This window comes from Pararge aegeria, chromosome 12, assembly GCF_905163445.1.
Source record: "Pararge aegeria chromosome 12, ilParAegt1.1, whole genome shotgun sequence".
Lineage (NCBI taxonomy): Eukaryota > Metazoa > Arthropoda > Insecta > Lepidoptera > Nymphalidae > Pararge > Pararge aegeria.
This window is the reverse complement of record NC_053191.1, coordinates 18293978-18314586: the sequence shown is the minus strand read 5'-3', so window position 1 is coordinate 18314586 and position 20609 is coordinate 18293978. Positions and strand designations below refer to the sequence as shown.

The 20609-nt window shown below is 34.2% G+C and overlaps 2 protein-coding genes across 4 annotated transcripts in view; one reads left to right on the top strand and one right to left on the bottom strand.

Annotated features, from left to right (window-relative positions):
- The window catches only part of LOC120627954 (tau-tubulin kinase 1), a gene marked incomplete at its 3' end in the record, with an annotated part of 81421 nt that extends 78151 nt beyond the window's left edge, over positions 1-3270 (top strand). The window contains exons 27-29 of the mRNA XM_039896084.1: positions 1347-1476; positions 2103-2214; positions 3213-3270. Coding sequence (XP_039752018.1) covers positions 1347-1476; positions 2103-2214; positions 3213-3270 — 300 coding nt within the window. The remainder of the gene's footprint in view (positions 1-1346; positions 1477-2102; positions 2215-3212) is intronic.
- Positions 3271-15867: 12597 nt separating this feature from the next.
- LOC120628197 (zinc finger protein 845-like) lies at positions 15868-20361 on the bottom strand. 3 transcript variants are annotated; one of them, XM_039896448.1, is made up of 3 exons: positions 20294-20361; positions 19013-19195; positions 15868-18764 (listed from the first exon to the last, which is right to left on the bottom strand). In XM_039896448.1, exons 2-3 carry the CDS (start codon positions 19183-19185, stop codon positions 17186-17188), a joined length of 1752 nt encoding a protein of 583 aa, XP_039752382.1. In that variant the 5' UTR covers positions 19186-19195; positions 20294-20361; the 3' UTR covers positions 15868-17185. The 3 variants fall into 3 exon arrangements, with proteins under 3 accessions (XP_039752382.1, XP_039752381.1, XP_039752383.1); XM_039896447.1 differs by having other exon boundaries at positions 20037-20354; XM_039896449.1 differs by lacking the exon at positions 20294-20361 and adding an exon at positions 19944-19995.
- Between the last annotated feature and the right edge of the window lie 248 nt (positions 20362-20609).

The window sequence follows — 20609 nt, the reverse complement described above, 5'->3', positions numbered from 1 at the left end:
AAAATAATGTTTTTGCAACTTTATTCATTCATTGTGGCAGTCATGTCAAACGTTAGTTAGTTCAGTTAATTTGCTAAAATTCTGTGTGTCGAATGCATAGAAATGTCATTCTTATCGCTTACCAATTGTCAATGTCACTTAGTAGTGTCACAAATGTCATTGTCAAAAAGATGGCCGTCAGTTGTATTTTATGCAACGGAAATCAATTTCCTACATTAGAAATAGAACTATTTCTATTACTATTAACCGTTTCATTGAACGGTTTCCGGAAATGAACATTGAAAGATCACTTTTTTTTTTTTCACAACTTTTTAGAAAAAAAGTGGAGAAGGCCTTCGTGAGATTTTTATTTTTACTTATTTTATTTATTTATTACTTATACTTATACTGATACTTGTTCAAGCGCTGCTATGGGTATTACCCCTTTATATACCCAACCAAACTTATTTTAGGTTGCTTAGGGATCAAACCCCTTGAGGTCAGACGGACTTGCGACCAATTAAAAAAATAATGTGCCAAATCTTACGAGGAGACGTCGATGCTCCAGATCTTCATAACCGACTGTGTTTTATACGTGCCCCAAAAGGCAATAACCTTCGTCCACGAAAAAACAAATTATTCACTTCCTGTAACACTGTTGCACGAAGCATGGCACCTATACCGCGTTCATTGTCGTCATTCAACGCGCTCTTATACAGCACTGCTCAATGGGATCTATTCCATGAGGGGTGGACAGCATTGTTCCGTGAATTGTTGACTCTACTCTGAGAATATTAAATTACCTTTATTCCAATATTCGCAGAGTATCACTATAGTACACTATATTAATATCATGTCTTATATAATGTTTTATGTCATCTTTCATTCACTCGTCTTATAGTTGTCCATAAATTATGTAGTTCTATCTAGTAAGTGTAAAATAAATAAATAAAAGATCCCAAACATTTTGATTAGCTGTATAAATACCTAGCCAAGGCTTCATACATTTCTGCAACCACCCTTTGTTGATATTTCTTGTGTCGTCTTGTTGACTACTGTTAAGAAATGTTGATTAACCAGGGAAAGTTGAGTTTAAAGCTAGAGCCGTCCTGCCTGCAGTGGCGTGCATAGAGGATCTGCACAAGGTATGCAGACGATATAAAATGAAGAAAATCCCCAGTACGAGTTATAAATACTTAAGGGTACGCTTTCTATAACTCTAACAATGTTTATCCTTAAGTTTTTTATAACTCGTACTGGAGATTTTCTTCATTTGATACCATCTGCATACCCTGTGCACACCTTCTATGCACGCCACTGGCTGCCTGGCTTGTATCGGATGTGTCAGTAATGTGTGTCGGTGGCAGCGCTCGTCCGGCAGCGGGTCCCGCATCCCGGTGGCCACGGGCGCGCCGCCGCCCGAGCACCGCCTCGCCAAGTGCGCGTCGTGGAGCGGCGACGGGCCGCTGAGCCACGACCCCGCCGACCTCACTCCCGGTACGTCTCCTGCGCAGCGCCACCTTGCCTCGGAGAGCACGTTCAGCCGTCGCTCCGGGATTTTATAACTAGCATGACATTTTCCTCAAAAATACAATCTAGGGTTATTCAAGGGGCGGATAAACAAATTTCTTAAAATAATCTACCTTCAGAACCGGTGGTAGATTCTATCTAGAGTCACTGAAAACAGACTGACTTGACGTCTCGATCTAGACGAATGAGAAGGTAGCTTTGACACATTACATAAATCTGGCATAACGTCATAATAGTTATGCAGTGTTTCGTCACACCAACTTTATTGTTTTCCTTTATAATTCAGATTTTTTTTAATGCATAACCTTGCAATGCGCCGTCCTTAGAAACAAAACAGATTTTGTAAGAATAGCGAGTTCACAAATAGTACGTAAAACGGAACAACCTAAACAGAATTCTACACCGAAAAATACAAAAAAAAAAGGTTTTCAAATCTTCATAATGATAACTAGGCATAGGTAATACCCATCTATTTGCCATTAGCTTCAATTACTATTAAAGTTAAACTTATAATTATTTCACTTATTTCATCTGCTTTGTACGTCAATAATTAAGACTTAAAAAGCTAATAGCTGTGTTGTGCCGCTCCCCAGCGCTGCGCAGGCGGCGGCAGAACGCGGGCGACAAGTACGCGTCCGACCCCGCGCGAGAACTCAACCTGCGCTTCGCACGCCCGCGCCACCGCCACGCGCAGCCGCACACCAGGTGAGACCGCCACTCTTGCAGTTAGGCTCTCCGGAAACTATTGTCTATGGATATTAACAAGAATTCTTTCAACAAAAAAAACACTAGTTCGGAAATAAATAAATTCTTCTTTAAAAGCCTCTCCCTACTAGAGGTCAGCAGTCATTTTTTTTTTGTCTATGTCCATGACTAAACTGAATAGTTTTCTGGCGGTCTTAATTTCGGTCTACTCCCTTATATTTCCTAGCCAGGACGTCTGTCGCCTTCCAACCCTCTTTTTTGCAATCTTTCCCATCATTATATGTATATGTTGTAGCAGTCGGTAACTATCTCGTCGCAATATATGGTCTAGGTACGAGATCTTACACTGCTTGATGGCACTGACCAACTCGGTTCTCCTCTGGGTTCAGGAAATAAATACACCTAGTAAAAAGGACATATTTTATGGCCGAGAGCTTTCTGGTATTTTTTATTTAACGCTTTAGATCAATAGTTACAGTTTAGTTTGGCGATTGGCGCAGTGGGCAGCGACCCTGCTTACTAAGTGGAAGACCGTGGGTTCGATTCCCACTACTGGAAAATGTTTGTGTGATGAGCATGAATGTTTTTCAGTGTCTGGGTGTTTATATGTATATTCTAAGTATTTATGTATATTATTCATCAGACATCTTAGTACCCATTACACAAGCTACGCTTACTTTGGGGCCGAATGGCGATGTGTGTATTGTCGTCGTATATTATTTACATGGAAAAAGTATACGGAATAAATTGTGCAAGTGTGTATTGTGCGTGTGTGTGAGTGCGTGAATTTCCAAACATGCAAGAATATAGTATGTATACTGTGGCGTGGACTTCATACATGCACAAAAGCACTGCCTACCGTAACATTTTCATATAACTGGCAACAGGGGAGGGTTATGACATTTTATGCCAGTTTAATGCTTTATGCTTAGCCTGGTCCTAATGACTGTGTGCACGCAACTGGTATCCAGCCCCGTACATAGTGTGGTGTGCCGCAGCGCCGCCAGCCGCTGCCGCAGTGCGGGCGTGGCGTCGCCGCCCGCGTCGTCGTCGTCGTCGGGGTCGCCGCCGCGCGCGCCCGCCGCGCCGCCCGCGCCCGCCGCGCACAACGCCGCGCGCGCGCGCCGCTTCCGCCCGCTGCCCGCCGACCGCAAAGACGACCTGCCCGCGCCCGTCTACAGCGCCGTGGGTGAGCGCCGCCAACCTGCGACCTTCCCGACATCGCGACTATACTCTAAACACACACTCGCTCGCAACTAGGACCTTAATACATCCACATACAAGACCTGATAGCCAGCCTTTTACTGATTTTGCAAGGTCATATTTACTGGCATTGATTAGGTTTTTGTTTACCTTTATAAATGTATTGTATATGTATATGTATTGTATATGCCGGTATGTATGTAAGTTGTATATGTTGCCGGCGCCGTCATATACATTTATAAAGGTAAACAAAAACCTAATCAATGCCAGTAAATATGACCTTGCAATATCAGTAAAAGGCTGGCTATCAGGTCTTAGCTATAACGACACTGAAGATATACTTAAGATTATGATGTAAACATTAACACAATTTACATTTCACACATTTGTACAACATTCTTTCATGTTAGTGCACTGTTTTGAATGTCTTAAATGTTGTTCACGCACGCACACAAGGATCCACTTGCACATTCATGTACGCACTCACGCACATACGGTCACACACACACACACCCAGAATACCCCACACAGACCTACAAAATTTATTCTTTAGTTATAGTTTAATTTTTATTTTGTTTTCTTATTTTTAGCTCTTAAATTTTTATAATATGTATATTTTATAAAACATAGGTTTCAAATAAATAAGCACCCTTTGTAACATCAGGAAGGACCTAGCCTCTGTAACACAGGTTTTCCTTCCGCAGAGGTTAGGGCATTCATGTAATTATTGTATCCATCATTTTTAGCCTGAATAAATGATTGTTATTATTATTATTATTACATAAGGCTCATAATCCAAGATGTTAAACACGCGAGTTTTTATTAATATTTTATTTTTGAAGTAATGCTTCTTTAGGCGCGACTAGGGAGTAACTCAGTTAACGCTTATACAGACGTTTGTGCAGTTTCCGCTATTTAAAAATAATAATTTGGATTGGTCGTAAGTATATGTCATATACTCCACGCTTCTTGACTTATACGCCGTCTAGTGGCAAATATTATAATCAATTGGGAAAAGTTTTTACTACGCACACACTTTTTATTTATTTTAAATTATAGTTTATTGTCCAAGTACAGTTACCAATTACAGGATAGACACGTCATTGAGGTTGGTACGGTTAAAAATAATTAAATTAAATTGAAAACAAATATTAAAATTTAAAAAAGAAAAACGTTTAATTATACCCTAAAGCTGAATAAAAAAATTACCGTAGTAAAAATACGTGCTTTATTTATGATGTCCAGATTAAGTTAATTGTACCTCACTGCAAGTTATACCTATGTACTTGTATTATTAAATAATTAATTCAATAATATTTGAATACACTATTATTGCATACCAAGCAAAATTACAGAATATTTTGAAATACTAACGCAACAGTCTGCGCGTCATATGTCGACATTACCGCTACGAAGAGATCTCTTCCAGTTTACCAATATGTTTCTACTACTTTGCTAACAATAAAAATGTATTTGCAGGTACAGGACAGCGGCTGTGACGTCAACACAAGTAACCTTGATAAAGAAACGTATAGCAACCACCCAATGCTATAAATAGGGTTAACATAACTCCCAAACAAATGGGACCTTTGTGCTCCACAAGATCTGATGAATACCAAACTTTATATACATTAATTAATTGATAGAATGATCATTAAATTGCAGTAACCCATTGACTGGTTAATTTACCACTAAAACTTAATTTATTTATATATTAACAATATTTGTTAACCTAAAAATAGCCACGTTTATGTTTCATTGCGATTTAATTGTGCTACAAATGCCGGAATTTAACCAATTAATGGGTTGTATGCTTATTGCAATGGTTTGGGTTAACTAAAATAAAATCTCGGCAGGTGATAGAACATAGATGATAAAAAGTATTTAACCTATTTCTAATCTTTTTGTGGTAAATAAATAATAAAAGAACTAGTTTAAATAAAATACAACACACAACAATATCATCGCATTATATTTATTTTACAAGAAAAACGACTGCGAAGGTGGTCAAATTAAAAAAAAGTGAAAAACGAGTATACACACTGAAAATTTGGTTTACATCGAATGTAAAAAAGTAAAGGTCGTCTTAATTTATGGCACTCGACAAGGATAACGAACTTCTGTTTACTTTAAACCACTAATCTCAAAAAGTACCAAAGAGATTTCAATGAAATTTGATTGAAAACTAGCTGCTTGAAAGTAAAACAAAAATACTGGAATCCGATCGCATTGCCATCTACCAGGTTGTATTAAAAATCTAAATCATCCTGAAAGCCGTTTATAAGTTTCGTAACCAAACAAATATACAGATGAATATATCAAACTACCTCACGACTTTGTCCGTGTAATATAACATTCTTCATTTGGGATATGCTCCTAGTGGTCTTAGCTTGATGTTATATAGCCGAATAATCATATTTATTGTTTTCAACAAACATTCAATTTGAATATTGAAATAAAATATAAAAATTAAATTAAATTTTTATTTAACAATTACACTCAAAAATAAGAGAAAATGATGAAATACTTTAGAGTTCAAATATTTCAAAGATGAGATACGATAGATGGCGATGCGATATTTATTTATTTAAGTATGCATGTACAAAAATTGTAACGAGCGAGCAAGTTTCACACAAGAAAGCGTAAAAAGCTACGGTTCGGTAGGGCTACCCATTGAGTATTATTATTATTTTCGTTTCAAGAAAATTAACTTCATAATTTTAATTTAGACGACCTCTGCTGTATATAAGTTAAAACACATATTACGACTATAAATTATTATTATCACTCTATTCCACTTGTGTTAGATTGAAGAAATATTAAAAAAAAAAACGTTTTTTTTCTAAATGTAATAATGGCAATTATGTTGTAAATAAATATTTAAAACTGTTTTGTCATGTCTAATAATAGTTCTGTTCTTTTCTACTGGATACATTGTGAAAAGGACAGAACTACTAAGGACTGGTCAAGTACTAGACTATACTAAGCTGACCTGCTGTTGTCAAATTAGTGCCATCCTTTACGCACAGCTTCCTGTTGAAAAAGATGGCTCTATTTTCACGACTGTCAATTTAGTTTACAATTTGTGTACTTATAATAGTTTCTTTTATATATAGGGTTGAGTTAATGAGACTTCTTGCATTTTTAATTTTATGTTTCATAAAAAAGCTGTTTGTTTTCTTCAATAAACACAAGTGGCAACAACAGATCAATTTCTAATATTAAATAGTTATCAGAAGCCAATAAAGTAGATAATATAGTTATTTTTGTAAAATAATTCTATGTATAAAATATATGAAGGGATATTGCTTGCTCTTGCAGTAACGGAACGAGAACAAACCTCGGCTATTTAAGACCTTATTCTTTAGAAATAAGGACGTTAATAGCGTAATTCAAGTATATACGTGGATATTGAGACGTACTAGAGGTGGCATTCTTGAATTATTATTATCTGTTTACGTTAGCGATTTCAGTTTTTGATCCAGTAGATTACTTGGTCCTAAAGGCTTATATAATGAAATTAATTTTGTCAAATAACTTAGTGGTGCAAAATAGTTTATTTAATCAAGTTGTACTTAATAAATCTAATATATATTATTTTTTGCCTTAAATATTAGCTTCGAATGTCGTGAGACATTTCATATATATTGGACGACATTAAAAATTTAAAAAAATCCTTGATCCTTGAACGCAGTTTTAATACGAATGAAAAACTGAGGGATATCTAAGATAATATAACAAAAACAATTCAATATGTCATATTAAATATAGTAAACACCAAATATAATGTTTATGACCGTCACTTTGTTAGTAACATAATAATATATACAAAATTAAACTGCCTTACTACTAGGTACACTAATATATATATTGCGTGTATTTTTCGCCTCGAAAATATCAAGAAAATTTAGAAAAAAAATCTCTGAGATAATCTGCTTTAATTCAGTAAGTTAACGAACCTCAGAAACATTGCCACCTAGTTTTAATGCGGAGAAAGTTGAATGATTTTCTTATTCTAAAACTCCGGGAATCACCAACAATTTATCATACTATAAAAAATAAGTTTTTAGTCTCAAAAGCAAAATAATAAAAAATATAAAAATAGTCTCAAAATACTACAATGATACAATGAATTGTGTACAAATTGTTATAATTGTTCATTAAACAACTAAGTTTGCTCGCGCTAAGGATACACGGACAAATTCGTTATTTAGACGTCATTAAGGCTTAGTTTAAAAAAGTACAGTAAGAGGAAAAAAATTAGTATATCTTATCACACACCGATCACCACAAAGCATCATAGTTTAATGTGCGTATAGTTAATACGCGGCAAATTAACGCAAATTACGTCACTAGCAAGAGTTGCAGTATGGAAAAATGCGCGGAGACTTTTTGAAGACGTAGTTTTATTATTAAGGGCTTAAAATGCTCGTTTTGATTGGTCTGCGGTTAGAGAAATATGTCATATCACTTCTAGTATTTCCTTATATCTGCGTTATAATTTTTGTTCTAACCCAATGGGTTAGGGTTCAAAATTAAGTAGTAGTTTATGAAAATGTCACGAAATATTATTAATCGATTGCCTATTTGAGTGCAATTTCATATATTATTTTATCTGAACTCATATCTTAAAATCCTAATCATCAATCTTAAGATAAGTTTATTATTCGGTAAGTTTTCTTAAACTTTATAATTGTCTGTGCAACTTCCTTAACTTTAAAAAAAAGTTGGATAACATCGATAAAGTCAATCTCAAGTTATGGCGTGACTAAGTGAAAAACTTCGCACGGCTGCAATGCAATAATTTGGAGCAGTATCAATTGATTAATTAATAATACGTTTCCGTAATCTGTATTCTAAGGTTTAGCCAGCGTTTGTTTTGTTAGTTGGTAGTTAAAATCCGCTGCGACGTTAAAATGATCTATGCGTACAAACGGCGGGAGCGACTTTGTTTTGTACTATGTAAAGTTAAAGAAGATGTCAATGGTGCAGATTCTGTTGTATACAAATGTAAACTAAACTAAATTAGCACGTCTTAATGTAGTGCCATCTTTTTTCACTTAGTTCATTGTTGGCATGAGAGCACTATTTTTAGACTTGAGAATTTAGTTGTAAAAAAAATTGTGTACTAAAAATTTAGGGTTTTTTAATACATACTAAGGGTTTTAAGATATGAGTGTAGATAAATAATGTTAAAACATTCATTAGATCTCTTTAGATAGGACCTGCCTTTTAAGCTGATAGAAGTTTTTGAGCTAAAATGTGCGAGGCGCACAGAATTGGTGGCGCAGCTTTTGCTACTATAATTCCGGAATCCGAAAAGAGGTTATATTTTGCAGTAGCCATTTAACTGACTTCCAAGAAGGAAGAGTTTAAATTGGATGCATTATACCAGTTCAGAAGATTAGTAAGGTTTAAATTGATCTCAGTATTAAAGTTGCTCCATTAATAATATTATGAATAAGTTTCTTATATATATCTATGATTATAACTAATCTTAAAGATGAGATTTTGTAAATAGAAAAAAAAACACCTTATACGAGAACAAAATAAGACTCCGTCGTTAGTGATGTTTGACGTCAGTTTTGAACTTTTTGTACATTTACTTTTAAAATTAAAGTCAGTCAGAATAGCACCTAAATATATGGTCACCCTACTTATTAAGATTGTTCATTACATAAGTATAATTTAGATACCATTAAGTTTTGAGATACGTTAACCTTATCAAAGGTAAGCCGCCAATATACTCCTTCAAAAATATGATTATTTGATATTTTACTATACTCTAATGAACGCGTTCGATGCACTGCTAAAAGTAAGCGTATTTTAATGTGGATAAATAGCTACTGTAAAAATATACCTCGGACCAATTTAGCTCATATTTAAGTCGAGTAAGGACGCTCATGTCAAGTACGCTCGTGAATCTAAAGGGACATATACCCACTTACGAGCATGTTAAAGAACTGTGCCTGCACTGTAAATTACAGGGGCTTTTATTGCAGCTCAGAAACAACTTGTTTCTTGCTGTGACATACTAATTCTCTCTTCATAACTTATCTTGTGATATAAGGCAGTAATGTTTTGTGTAAACTTTATTTAACACTAACGTTTTGGTGCCAATTCTATTGTACACATATCTCTCAACTAAATTGACATGTTGGAAAGTAGAGCTATCAGAGTTTTCTCTTTACACCTGTCAAATTAGTTTGCTTAGAGATGTGTTGGTACAAAAGAATCATCATCAGTGTCTAATCGATACCATGTTACGTATATGTCACACGCGCGTTCGTCATTTTCTAGAACGATTATTCGGATGATATTGGATGGTCTGTGTAAATACAGGGAAACTACGAGTTGGATGTTATTGTGGAGTTTATTATTGTTTTAAGAAAGCTCACTGTTTTTTTTTTTATTTATTTATTTCATTGAAATTCTATTTAATATGCTATAATATATAGGCCCCTAGGTAGTAAATTATCTACACTGGTATCTTAAAATCAATGAGACAGGTATATGAACGAGATAGACAAATGTAAACAGTCAAGAAAGACAGAATGCCTATCTCAAGATATTTAGCTCCGAATTATGGTACAGTCATATTAATATGTATTGCATATCTCATAATATGTACAAACTAGTTTAGGAGAAAATATACGCTTAATGACAAATGTGAACTCTATTTTTTTGTGTGGACTATAGAATTCATATTTGTCATTATCATATCAACGCGGCGGTCAAGCGGCTATCGTGGGACGAATGTTTTCACGTCATCTAAACGCAGCCTAAGAAAGCGTTGTTTTCTTGGCAAAATAATGTACACTGTGGCACGACCAAGGACATGTCAATGTTTGCGGTCGTTTGTTGTCTATGGACTGTTCAAAAAGGCTAGACGCCTACTTATTATTTACTCTTTTTGAGATTACAATCATTTATCGATGATTTTAAGATAAGAGTGTGGATGAGATACATGATGCGATCGTTTTAACAGTTTAGGAATTCCTAAAATATATCTTAATGTTATTAGTAATTTTTATGACACGTTGCATTAGGTTGTAAATGTAATATTTAGGGGTTCTATTAGTTGTCTCAATGATATTGTTTTTGGAATATTTAATATCGGTGCGCAATTTTTTCAAATGTTTATGTGGTGCCTTTATTGTTTTCATCGTGAGGAAGAATGTTTTACTCTGATTTGTATTTCGAATCATGAATAGTAATATATTTTTGCAGAAACTAATTGTTCTTTATCGCATCGTATGTCGGTACGTATGTACCTTTGATATATGAACTGTAAATACTTAATAATGTAAAATTATCCAAATATGTATGTACCCACTATGGCACATGCGCGAAAAGAAATATTTATTTTAATATATTGCTACACTCTTCCCTTTTTAATAAATAAAATTAACGTTAGCCTTTTCCTGGAGTGAGATGTGACGCTAAACTTTATTGTTCGAAATTGTAAAGAAAAATTGTTGAAACAAATTTTTAAAATTTAACAATAATTATGTATTCGAATATTCGTATAATGATAATTGTTCTGAATGTGAATCGTGGTACAGTCATGATACGGGCAAAGTAGGATGTGAACTGATACAGAATTGTCTGGATAGAGTCGTTACTAACTGATAACATATCAATGCTCAGTTTAAACTATTAGAAATAACTTAGCTGTACTTAATATGAAAGGGGTACAAAATCAGAATATAGTGAAATCTATAAGTAGGCAAGGGAGGCGTTGGAAACTTCGTACCTACTACATACTTTGCTCATGACATGACACAAAAAACTAAAAATTGACACATCAAAGTGAGAAATATTGAATCATTTCAATAAGCAATTGAATTTAAGTGCGTCTAGCTAATCAAGCGTCGCATGAAACGTTTAAACCATTTCAATGAAACTTTCTTGATAACTTGAAAAAACTGTTATATTGGTTTTGAAAATTCTTCCTGGAATAAATCTCTCATACATCCTTACATCTGTAATAATATAATTGTATATTGGTTGGTGGCTTACGTTTCAGTCACGAGAGTAAATTACATTTTTAGTCAACGTTTAAACTATATTTGGTCCTCTTGATGGAAATTTCGGAGTTATTAGTTTTAAGTTTTAAAACATAATTTCGTATATACGGACCAAATGCTGTTTCTTTCGCGGGAAGTCCTCGTGGATACTGCCACGGGGAGTAAACCTCCAAGGTGGTCCAACTCACCGCCTGGTATGTCGATTCTGGGCTACGCGAATGCTTTCAACACAACAGCAAAACTGACCAAGTGCCCTCCTTAAAATATAACTATATGCGACCCATGGTTAAAGTGTTCTCGAGGACCAACTTTATAATAAATCACGCCTATTATAATAAAACAACTATAATTAAAATGAGTTCATGGAATACATTTTGATTTGTCAATTTTAGTTTAAGGAATACTTGTGTATTTTGAAATGGTAACAAGATGGATCAATGGATGTTGTAAATTGGAACTGATGTTTGTAATTGTACAATTTATGCTTAAGTCTGTATCGAGAAATGAACAAAATAGCTCGTATAGTGTTGCACAGCTCTCAATTTTTTTAAGTGTCTTTATAATATTAAGCTCTTGATGCCAGTGGAGCGGTGAAACCTCAACGATGTTTTTCAGTCGAAGTTTAACAACCGTACCAAGTTTTTAAACAAACAGTAATATGAAGTCAGTGATATCTGAAAGCACATTAAAGGTTCCGTCTATCAGCAGAAGCCCCGTTACACTTTGCAGTTTAGAAGCAAAACTAGACTTATGAAAATTAAGCTTAATTTGCTATACTCCGCGAACAGCTACTTCAATCCTTATACTTCACACCAAACAGATCCTCGGCAATGTACCCTCTACGCACGTTTCGCTCCGAAACCGGAGCATCCTCAGGAGATATTGACTTTACGATGACTTAACAATTATCCAATATTCAAAACTAGACTCTCAGTGATGCACGTATCTTGATGTTTCTTATTCCTTAGCTTAGTATGGGAAATGAGATGAGAAGGGATTACAAACCAAAAGGGTCGGCGACAAACTAAATAATTGCCATTACAGCTCAATGACTGCAAAGACAATTACTTATTTCTTAAATGGTGGCAACCACAGAATTAAGAATTCTTTCGAAATGTTCTTAATCGTATGTGTATTGTCTTAGTATATTTATTTACTTCATTCTGTGACAGTCGAAACAGTCATTGAACCATTATTGCGTGCAGTGCATTGTGTTCAGAAACAGTGAAAACGCCCCGCGAACGTCTCACTTCACACCCGCATAATGTTGCTATCTCACAAACTTTTCTCAGTTCCCCCATTTTATGGTAAAAGTTTAGAACATTAGAGGTAAAATAATTACTGTCAACTGCGAAATGGAATACAGTGACCAATCGCCTGTTCGAGAAACACTACTAAACTGGAGTGGTTTTTGATACTTCAATATTAGTCTTGTACACGGCTTCTGTATATTCTTAATTCTGCGGTGGCCCCGTTTAAAGAAAAAAAACCCAACAAATAAACATGTTTGCTAAAAGAAACAACATAGACACAAAAGCTGCCAAGAAGTCCTAAAGATTATTGATGGATACTTTAAAAAAGCAGGCTTGGGGAACAGAGAAAATGTTGTTGAAAAACAAACACTTACAGCCTGTTATGTAATGTTACGGAGGTGTGAGAAATTGTCTTTCGAGCCGTTATAAGTTTATTGTTAGTCGGTGTGACGTCAAAAATTCTATATTCAATTAGGATAGTATATAACTTAAATGAACGTCGTTCAAAGATCCCTAGACGGGGCTTTTATTTTTAATTTTATAGCCCCCCAATACTAGCATGTCCTAGCCCTACGATAACTACGCTACTAATGTTATATAACTGTTAGCTTATCTGAAAACAAGAATTTAATGTGCGTTCGGATTCTGATTTAAGAAATACGAACCATTTATAGTATTTATACCAACACCGTTGAATTCATTCTCATCTACATTTTAGATAGGTAGATCATTATTTACTTTACAAATATTTTATTTACATACTTTTTATTTATATTAACGAACTTATGCAATACTTAAATATTATAAAGACACGTCTTATAAAGAATGTATAAATTTAAAACTATCGATATTTATATATATAATATATATATATATATATATATATATATATACGTTATGTAGACGCCATTAAATTCTAGTCTGCTGCTTAGTTTAGATAAAAAATTGTATGTAATTTAATATTAATTACAATGCCTAGATCTAAGAGTTACGATAATATTACAAGAGCGTTTGAGCGTTATTGCGTTGCCGGCCATTTGCAATTTTGCGGATGTCAACCTAACAGGTGTTAGAATTGCAAAGCGCGGGAAATCTCAAGCTGAATTTAATTGCTTGGAAAATACCCGTGTGGGGTTGTCTATGGCTTCATGGAGTAAGACAAATTAGTTTCTTTTTAATTGGCTAAAGACAACCACGCACGGGTTTTTGAAACACATTCTAGTCTACAAAACAGCTTCCGTCTCATAGATTTATCGACGAAAAAATTGAGACAATTTATTTTTGTCAGAAATAAAATAAAATTATGTATAAAGTTGTTGTTATATTGTAATTTGTAGACCCTTTTTTTATTGTATTTGTCGAGTCAGCGGCCTGAGGTTGCGGCGAAGCGCAGTTTTTTTTATAATTTTAAATGAATGCACGCTCAGTTACATTTTATTTTGCCATATTTTTTTATATTTATCGAAATATGCACAATAAAATTTAAATAAAAGGTATTTGTCCTTGGATTGTGGTTTCATTTTTTTTTCTTTTTTACAACATTGTTATTGAAGTTGTTCAATACAACTCTTAAATAATTCGACTTAGATTGAACAACTTCTAACAAGGAGGTAGGCAAGAGTCTTTAACTAGACAAAGTCTAAATCTTGAAAAGACTGTAAAACTTAGATATTTCTAATGTAAGGAGCGGAAACGTTGACAAACAAAACATGGCCTGACAAAATCGCTGTGCTTGGAGCATGCTAGGGTATGTCAATAATAATATGGTCAAAAAATCCGTAAGAAAACGTATTATCGACATAGCTCGAAGGATTAGCAAGATCAAGTGGCAGTGAGTAAAACAGACATCTATTCAGAACCGATCGCCGATGGAACAGAAGAGTTCTTACTTGATACCCTGTACATATCCGTGAGCGCATCGTAGATAGCCTAATGGGCCGGTGTCAAGGCATAGCGTGCTTTCAGGAAGATATGTCCTACAGCACTGGATCCTACTTAGCTGTTGGTTATATAGGTCAGTGAAATAAATTATCAAAAGAAATACTATCGATATTAAGTATAATAATTGTAAACTTTTTTTCTCTTAATGTTCTATCGTTATTTCATCACTGAAGATCGTGGTCCTGGTGAGATCTCACCTTCGAGTGGGTAAATTGTCTCCGTCGGCTTCTGTTTGAGGCTATTTTGGTGATTTGATAGAAACTGCACGATTTTGACTTTTTCAACTGGTCAGCCCATCTCGTTGAGGACCGGTCTCTAGTATGTAGCCTTCGGTGCTGCCTTTTTTCTAGGCTCTCATTCGTATTATGTTTTTGTATTAAGAGGTATATAAAGGTATCGGTCCGAATGGCGGGTGTATGATTAGATCGAAACTATGTGGAATAAATGTACGACAATGTACGTAATTTTACTAAAGTTTGTATAAATGATATAATAGATATTAAGTGTTGTTTCCTAAACATACGATAGTATATACGTACTTTAACAAACAATAAAAGTACCTATTAATCTCACTTTAGAAATAATAATGGAGAGAGTGCAGATAGCTATTTTAGCCAATAAAAAAGTGATTCATTGCATTAAGACATAAAAATATTATTGTCCAAACTAATATTATAAAATGCAATAGTTGTTTGTCCTTTTCGCTAACTCCGTATCTACGGGCTACGCTTCGGCATAGAGTCAACATAGAGTTAATTGAAAGGCCGGAGAGTAACATAGACTAATTTTGATCCTGGAAAACGTCAAATTCTCTATTATAACGTGCACTGGTTTACAGGAAGGCCCGTATTTCCACACCAAATATCTTCCTTCACGTCCTTACTCCCGGGCGTTTTTTATACCTCATTGGTAATTAATTGCTTATTATTCCAATGCAATATTGTAAGCGTTTTAACCATGACGTCTTCAACATATTTAATTTTTTTAAGTTAAACCCACGAGGAACACAAACACTTGCCTATAACTTAAACCAATGATGACGAGCTGCTGAGTTATAGCCGTACGTAATAAAATAAAGTGTTTTCAGAAATGAAATTCAGGTTTTTCAAAATATCAAGTGGAATTCTGACCTAGTAATAACTTTTAATCTTATTTCATTTTTTTACCGAATTTAATCTATCTGTTAAGCTTTTTCAATGTGAGTAAAGTATGATTAAAACAGGTAATAATTTGACAAATAAAATATTTATTTACATAATATCGACATATTTTATGAATCTTACGTCTAATTTGTATCTTGTGCACAATAAATTGTATATAATTTTGTAAAAAATTGACTTTAACATTCAAATCCAGTAGTCAAAAATTTAAATTGCAAAATTATAAAGCCGAGAACTCACTGACAGCATGCCATTGTTGCATCAACTTGTATGCCCAGAAACTTAACAGCCGACATGTTAACTTGTACTCTATCAAATATATGCAATTTTTTCTATTTTTAGTGGAAAGTATGTTTCAAAAAAAAATTCAAATTCATATTATATATGTAATAATATTTAAAATTTTGGAGACATACTTGACATAAAAAAATAATGAGAATATTAGATAAAACGGACTATTAAACTAACATTGCATTGTGCATTGCAAATTTTCTATAACTTCAAATAAGAATACCTATCTTATTTGCATAACGAAATATGCTATGAATACCTATAAAACCACAATTTGTAGGTGAAAATTAGCAATGCACAATGAATAATGTCTGTTTGAATTGGCCAAACATGGCCGCTGTTTACAATATTTGTTTGATTTTTAAGCACACACTTGGTACCATTTTAATGTTTTTATGATAAGTGACTATCTTGAGCAAGCAAGGTGCAGGTTCACAAGTCCATAACAATCGTGCTGAGAATCTCCAGCAACAACAAATGAAACAGAATACTTCCTTCTTGATAGCACTTGACTTGTTGCTTGTAGGAACAAAAAAAGCGCTCTGACGGTCATACTTGCTGACGGCATGCTCGCGGTTTATATAAATTACATATTTTTATGAAAAATAATTTAATGTACATTAAAAAAAAAAATCTAATACAATCGCACTAATTTGTTTGCAATCGTAGAAAATGCCTACTGCCTAAGTTCGATCCTCAGAACTCTTTTAATGTCATACAATACAGCTCTATTTACATGAACAGTTGCAGTAACTCCGGGCGTGAGGCGCCGTAGCGAAATTTTCGACAATGTGGACTCACCCTTACAATATAAGCTATCAAATTGAATTAAATCTCAAATGGATTCTTTACCTAACCTGACTACAGAAGTTAATGCATTAAAATATTAACAATAAAATATGCATAACAACATTGCTTGATAAAATTAATTGTAATTATTTGTACATAAAAATTTTACAATCTAAATATGCTTTTCTATAAAGGCTTTTTAAAATCTTATAATTATTTACACTTTTGCAAAAGCTAATCCTTATGTGAAAGGAGACACTCCACACCCAGCTGTGTGATCCATAATTATTTTAAAGCAAACAACTTAATGGGCGAGTTCACTAGTTTCTCCCATATTTACTTTAAAATCTTTCATGTCGATTGGATCCTTCCATCCCATTTTTTGTTTGATCTCTTCCAAGCTGGACCCTAACAATTTTGGATCTATATTATCACTTATCAATTTTGGTAGTGGCACTTTTAACGACTCAATCTTATCTTCACTAACAATTGTTATGTCCTGTTTTATGTCACTGTGGTACCTCTTCAAATGATAATCTAACAAACATTTCCGTACAGACATGTACGGGCAGTGTGTACATTTGAAAGGCTTGTTACCTGTGTGAATTGTTTCATGACACAGCAGACTCTCTTTCCTAGCTGCTCGGTAATCACAGAAACTGCACTTTAGCCCGTTACCCAAATGCATAGTTGTAAAGTGTTTTTGCAATTCATATTTGTGTCTGCATGAGTACGGACATATAGTACATTTGTACGCATAATGACACTTCTGATGCATAACAAATTGACATTTGTAATTAGTGGTAAAGTTACAGATGACACAAAACAATATCTTGTCTGATAAGCTTCGTTTATTGTGCAATGCTATCTGATCTTTAGTTTTTGTTGAAAAGTCACAGTTTACACATTTGTAAGGGCGATTTTGGCTGCCTGTGTGGTGTCTTTGAAAATGACGTTGCACAGCAGCTTTGAACTTGGATGTGTAGTTACACATGTGGCACAAAAATGGCCTTTCCTTGTCCTCTGATTCTAGAACTTGAATGCTGTTCCAATCTAAGCAGTTTGGATCAAGTGTGTATTGATTTGGTTCCCGTTTCTGTGGCTCAAGCATTTCTTTAGTTATGAGATCAGGTTTCTCTTCCACCACCAGGTTCATTTGATCCATTTCTGGCTTATTGTTAAGATAACCATTCCCATATATTTTATTATAATGTGAAACCTTATGTTTTTTACTCTCACACATGTAAATCGTTTCAAAGTCGCAATGCATGCACTTTATAGGATTCTCTTGTCTGCTTCTCTGTTTATGAACGTTCAAACGCCAACGAACTAGCGTTGCAAAATCACACATGTCACACTTGTTGGCTTTCTCTGTAACTTCGTTGTGTATTTTGGACAGATGTCTTGTGATGTGGCCTTCAAACTTTGTCACAAATGGACACTTATCACACTTATAGAACACTCCTTCGTTATGCACTTTATTGTGTTTCAGGAAGTTGTGCCTGTATGCTGTTGCATAGTCACAATATTTACATTTGAATTGTTTCTCTAGCTTGTGTTTTCGTTTGTGAGCATTCAGATTCCATTTAAAGTATGAAGTATAATCACAGTCGCTACACTTGTGAAGTGGCATTGTCTTTTTTTCTTCATCAGTAAGGGTCCTAGGTTCTCGTGCTGTGTGTTTGATTGTGATGTGCCTCTGCAGGGCCGTGGAGTACTTGGTGGTGTAGTTGCACTGGTCACAGGAAAAAGGTTTGGAGGCACTGTGACTGGCCACGTGGGCCTCTAAACAGTTTTTGTATGTTGTAGTGTAGTCACATTCGCCACAGGAGAGTACTTTATTAGACCTTTTTCTCTTATACTTTTTCTTACTTTTCGAAGATCTGTAAATAAACAAATCATAATTTTATAGTCAGATCTATCAGATAAATATTGGTTAGAATACTGGACAGCTATTAAAAATATTCTTTAAGAATTAAATGTTATATCAATGATGGAATGCAGATCCTAATCAGGCATGTCTGAGTTATGTATAGCAACTTAGTGCTATGAATTTTAGAGACATGTGAGTTTTTGTGATTTGACACGTGTCTGTCACTTGTATGAGAAGGCGTTAATGTTGTATACATACTTCTTAACACGATTGCTGAGTTCATTAGCATCATCTTCCTCTACTTCCACTTTCACCCACACACTAGCAAACATGCTCATCATGTCTGCGTCCTGCTCCTCCGATTGGATTATATTATCCTCATCCTCTGATGATTCCATATTGGAATCCTTTTCTAAAATTTCTGCTGCCATTTTTGGTGCTCTAGAAAGAAATTATCATATCTATACTACGTATAACCTCATTGACCTAGTGATTAGCATCAGGTTGCAATATCCAAGTTGGGTCAAAATTTGTTTTAGCGTTTTTCTGTAAAGATGATTATACTTATATAAAGATTTGATTGAATAAACAAATGTATAACCAAGCTCTCAACAGCTTGACTGCCTGTAAAATTATATAAGCCCACTTATATTCATTGCTATTATCATTATATTGGCTGATCACCAGCTCAACTGCCAATATGGGCAGTCAAGTTGTTAAATGCAAGGTTTTTAAGCTGCCTAGGAAACGGTAAGAGGATATTTTTTACAGGTGCAGTGTACTTCATTTACAAACCACTGAAGCAAAAAATAGTTGAGTCCAAATGATAAAGAAAAGAATACCAATTTTACAATTGGACCATAAATTAATGAACATCGTTTTATAAAACACCACAGAGAAATACTACAGAAATACTATCAATAAGTTCTACTCTCATCAGAAAGTGCCATACATAATTGATAAAAGCAATATACTACTGTTCGTTTATTTGTTACCTAAGTTTGAAAAATCTTTTTATGTTAAACTAACTGAACTAACATAATGATCACGAGAAAATAAATTGGCCTAGGCACTGCACTCATTTTAAATGAAATCTTTCACATAAATAGCTTTCATATTGAAGATGGGATCTAGGATACTTTTATGCAGGTAAACAAAAGGATTCTTATGGGGCACACATAAAACGCACCATTTATAAAAATATCCTAAATAAATATGTTGGTGTGGTGACCCCAGTTCTACCTCTAAACTAAGGTCACATTCATTTTAAAACGGTACTTACTTTACTTTCAATATACCTACAGTAAGATTACTGAGACTTAATTTTACTTTAAGAATCCAACAAAAAGCATAGGAAATTCGTAGTTCAAGGAAAGCATACGGCACGTCACGATTTTTTTAGCCGCATTTGAATGCCTGTCGAGGACTATTTTGGGAATCGAAACACTGGAAATATATCTTGTTTAGATGATGTATCAGCACATTTACGTGTTATGAAGATTTTAGTACATCCGGTTTGGTATCAAATTTCGTACTTACTATTGTATTTACAAAACAAAGCCAAATAAAAATAGCATTTTTTAAGAATCCAATGTTGGAAAAAAATCAATTATACTTTGTGATGCGTTCAAAAACAAAAATCCCGTGTATTTATTTAAAACGTTCCAAAATCAGTAAACGCTGATAAAACTTTGCATATGTAATTGAATTAATCAAACTTTCTTATTGGATTATAATTTATTAAATAATAATTTTAACATGATTGTTTTTCTAATTTTATATTTTTGAACTTAAGTAAATTACCTCTCGGATATTTGTAACGTAGTTTTTAAAAACTTTATAATCTGGATACCTC

Excerpts from the sequence above, each read along its gene's own strand:
- LOC120628197 (XM_039896448.1), bottom strand. The coding sequence starts at position 19,185 with ATGGCAGCAGAAATTTTAGAAAAGGATTCCAATATGGAATCATCAGAG. Across the intron at positions 18,765-19,012 it reads CTCAGCAATCGTGTTAAGAA|ATCTTCGAAAAGTAAGAAAA; the intron begins GTATGTATACAA and ends GTTTATTTACAG.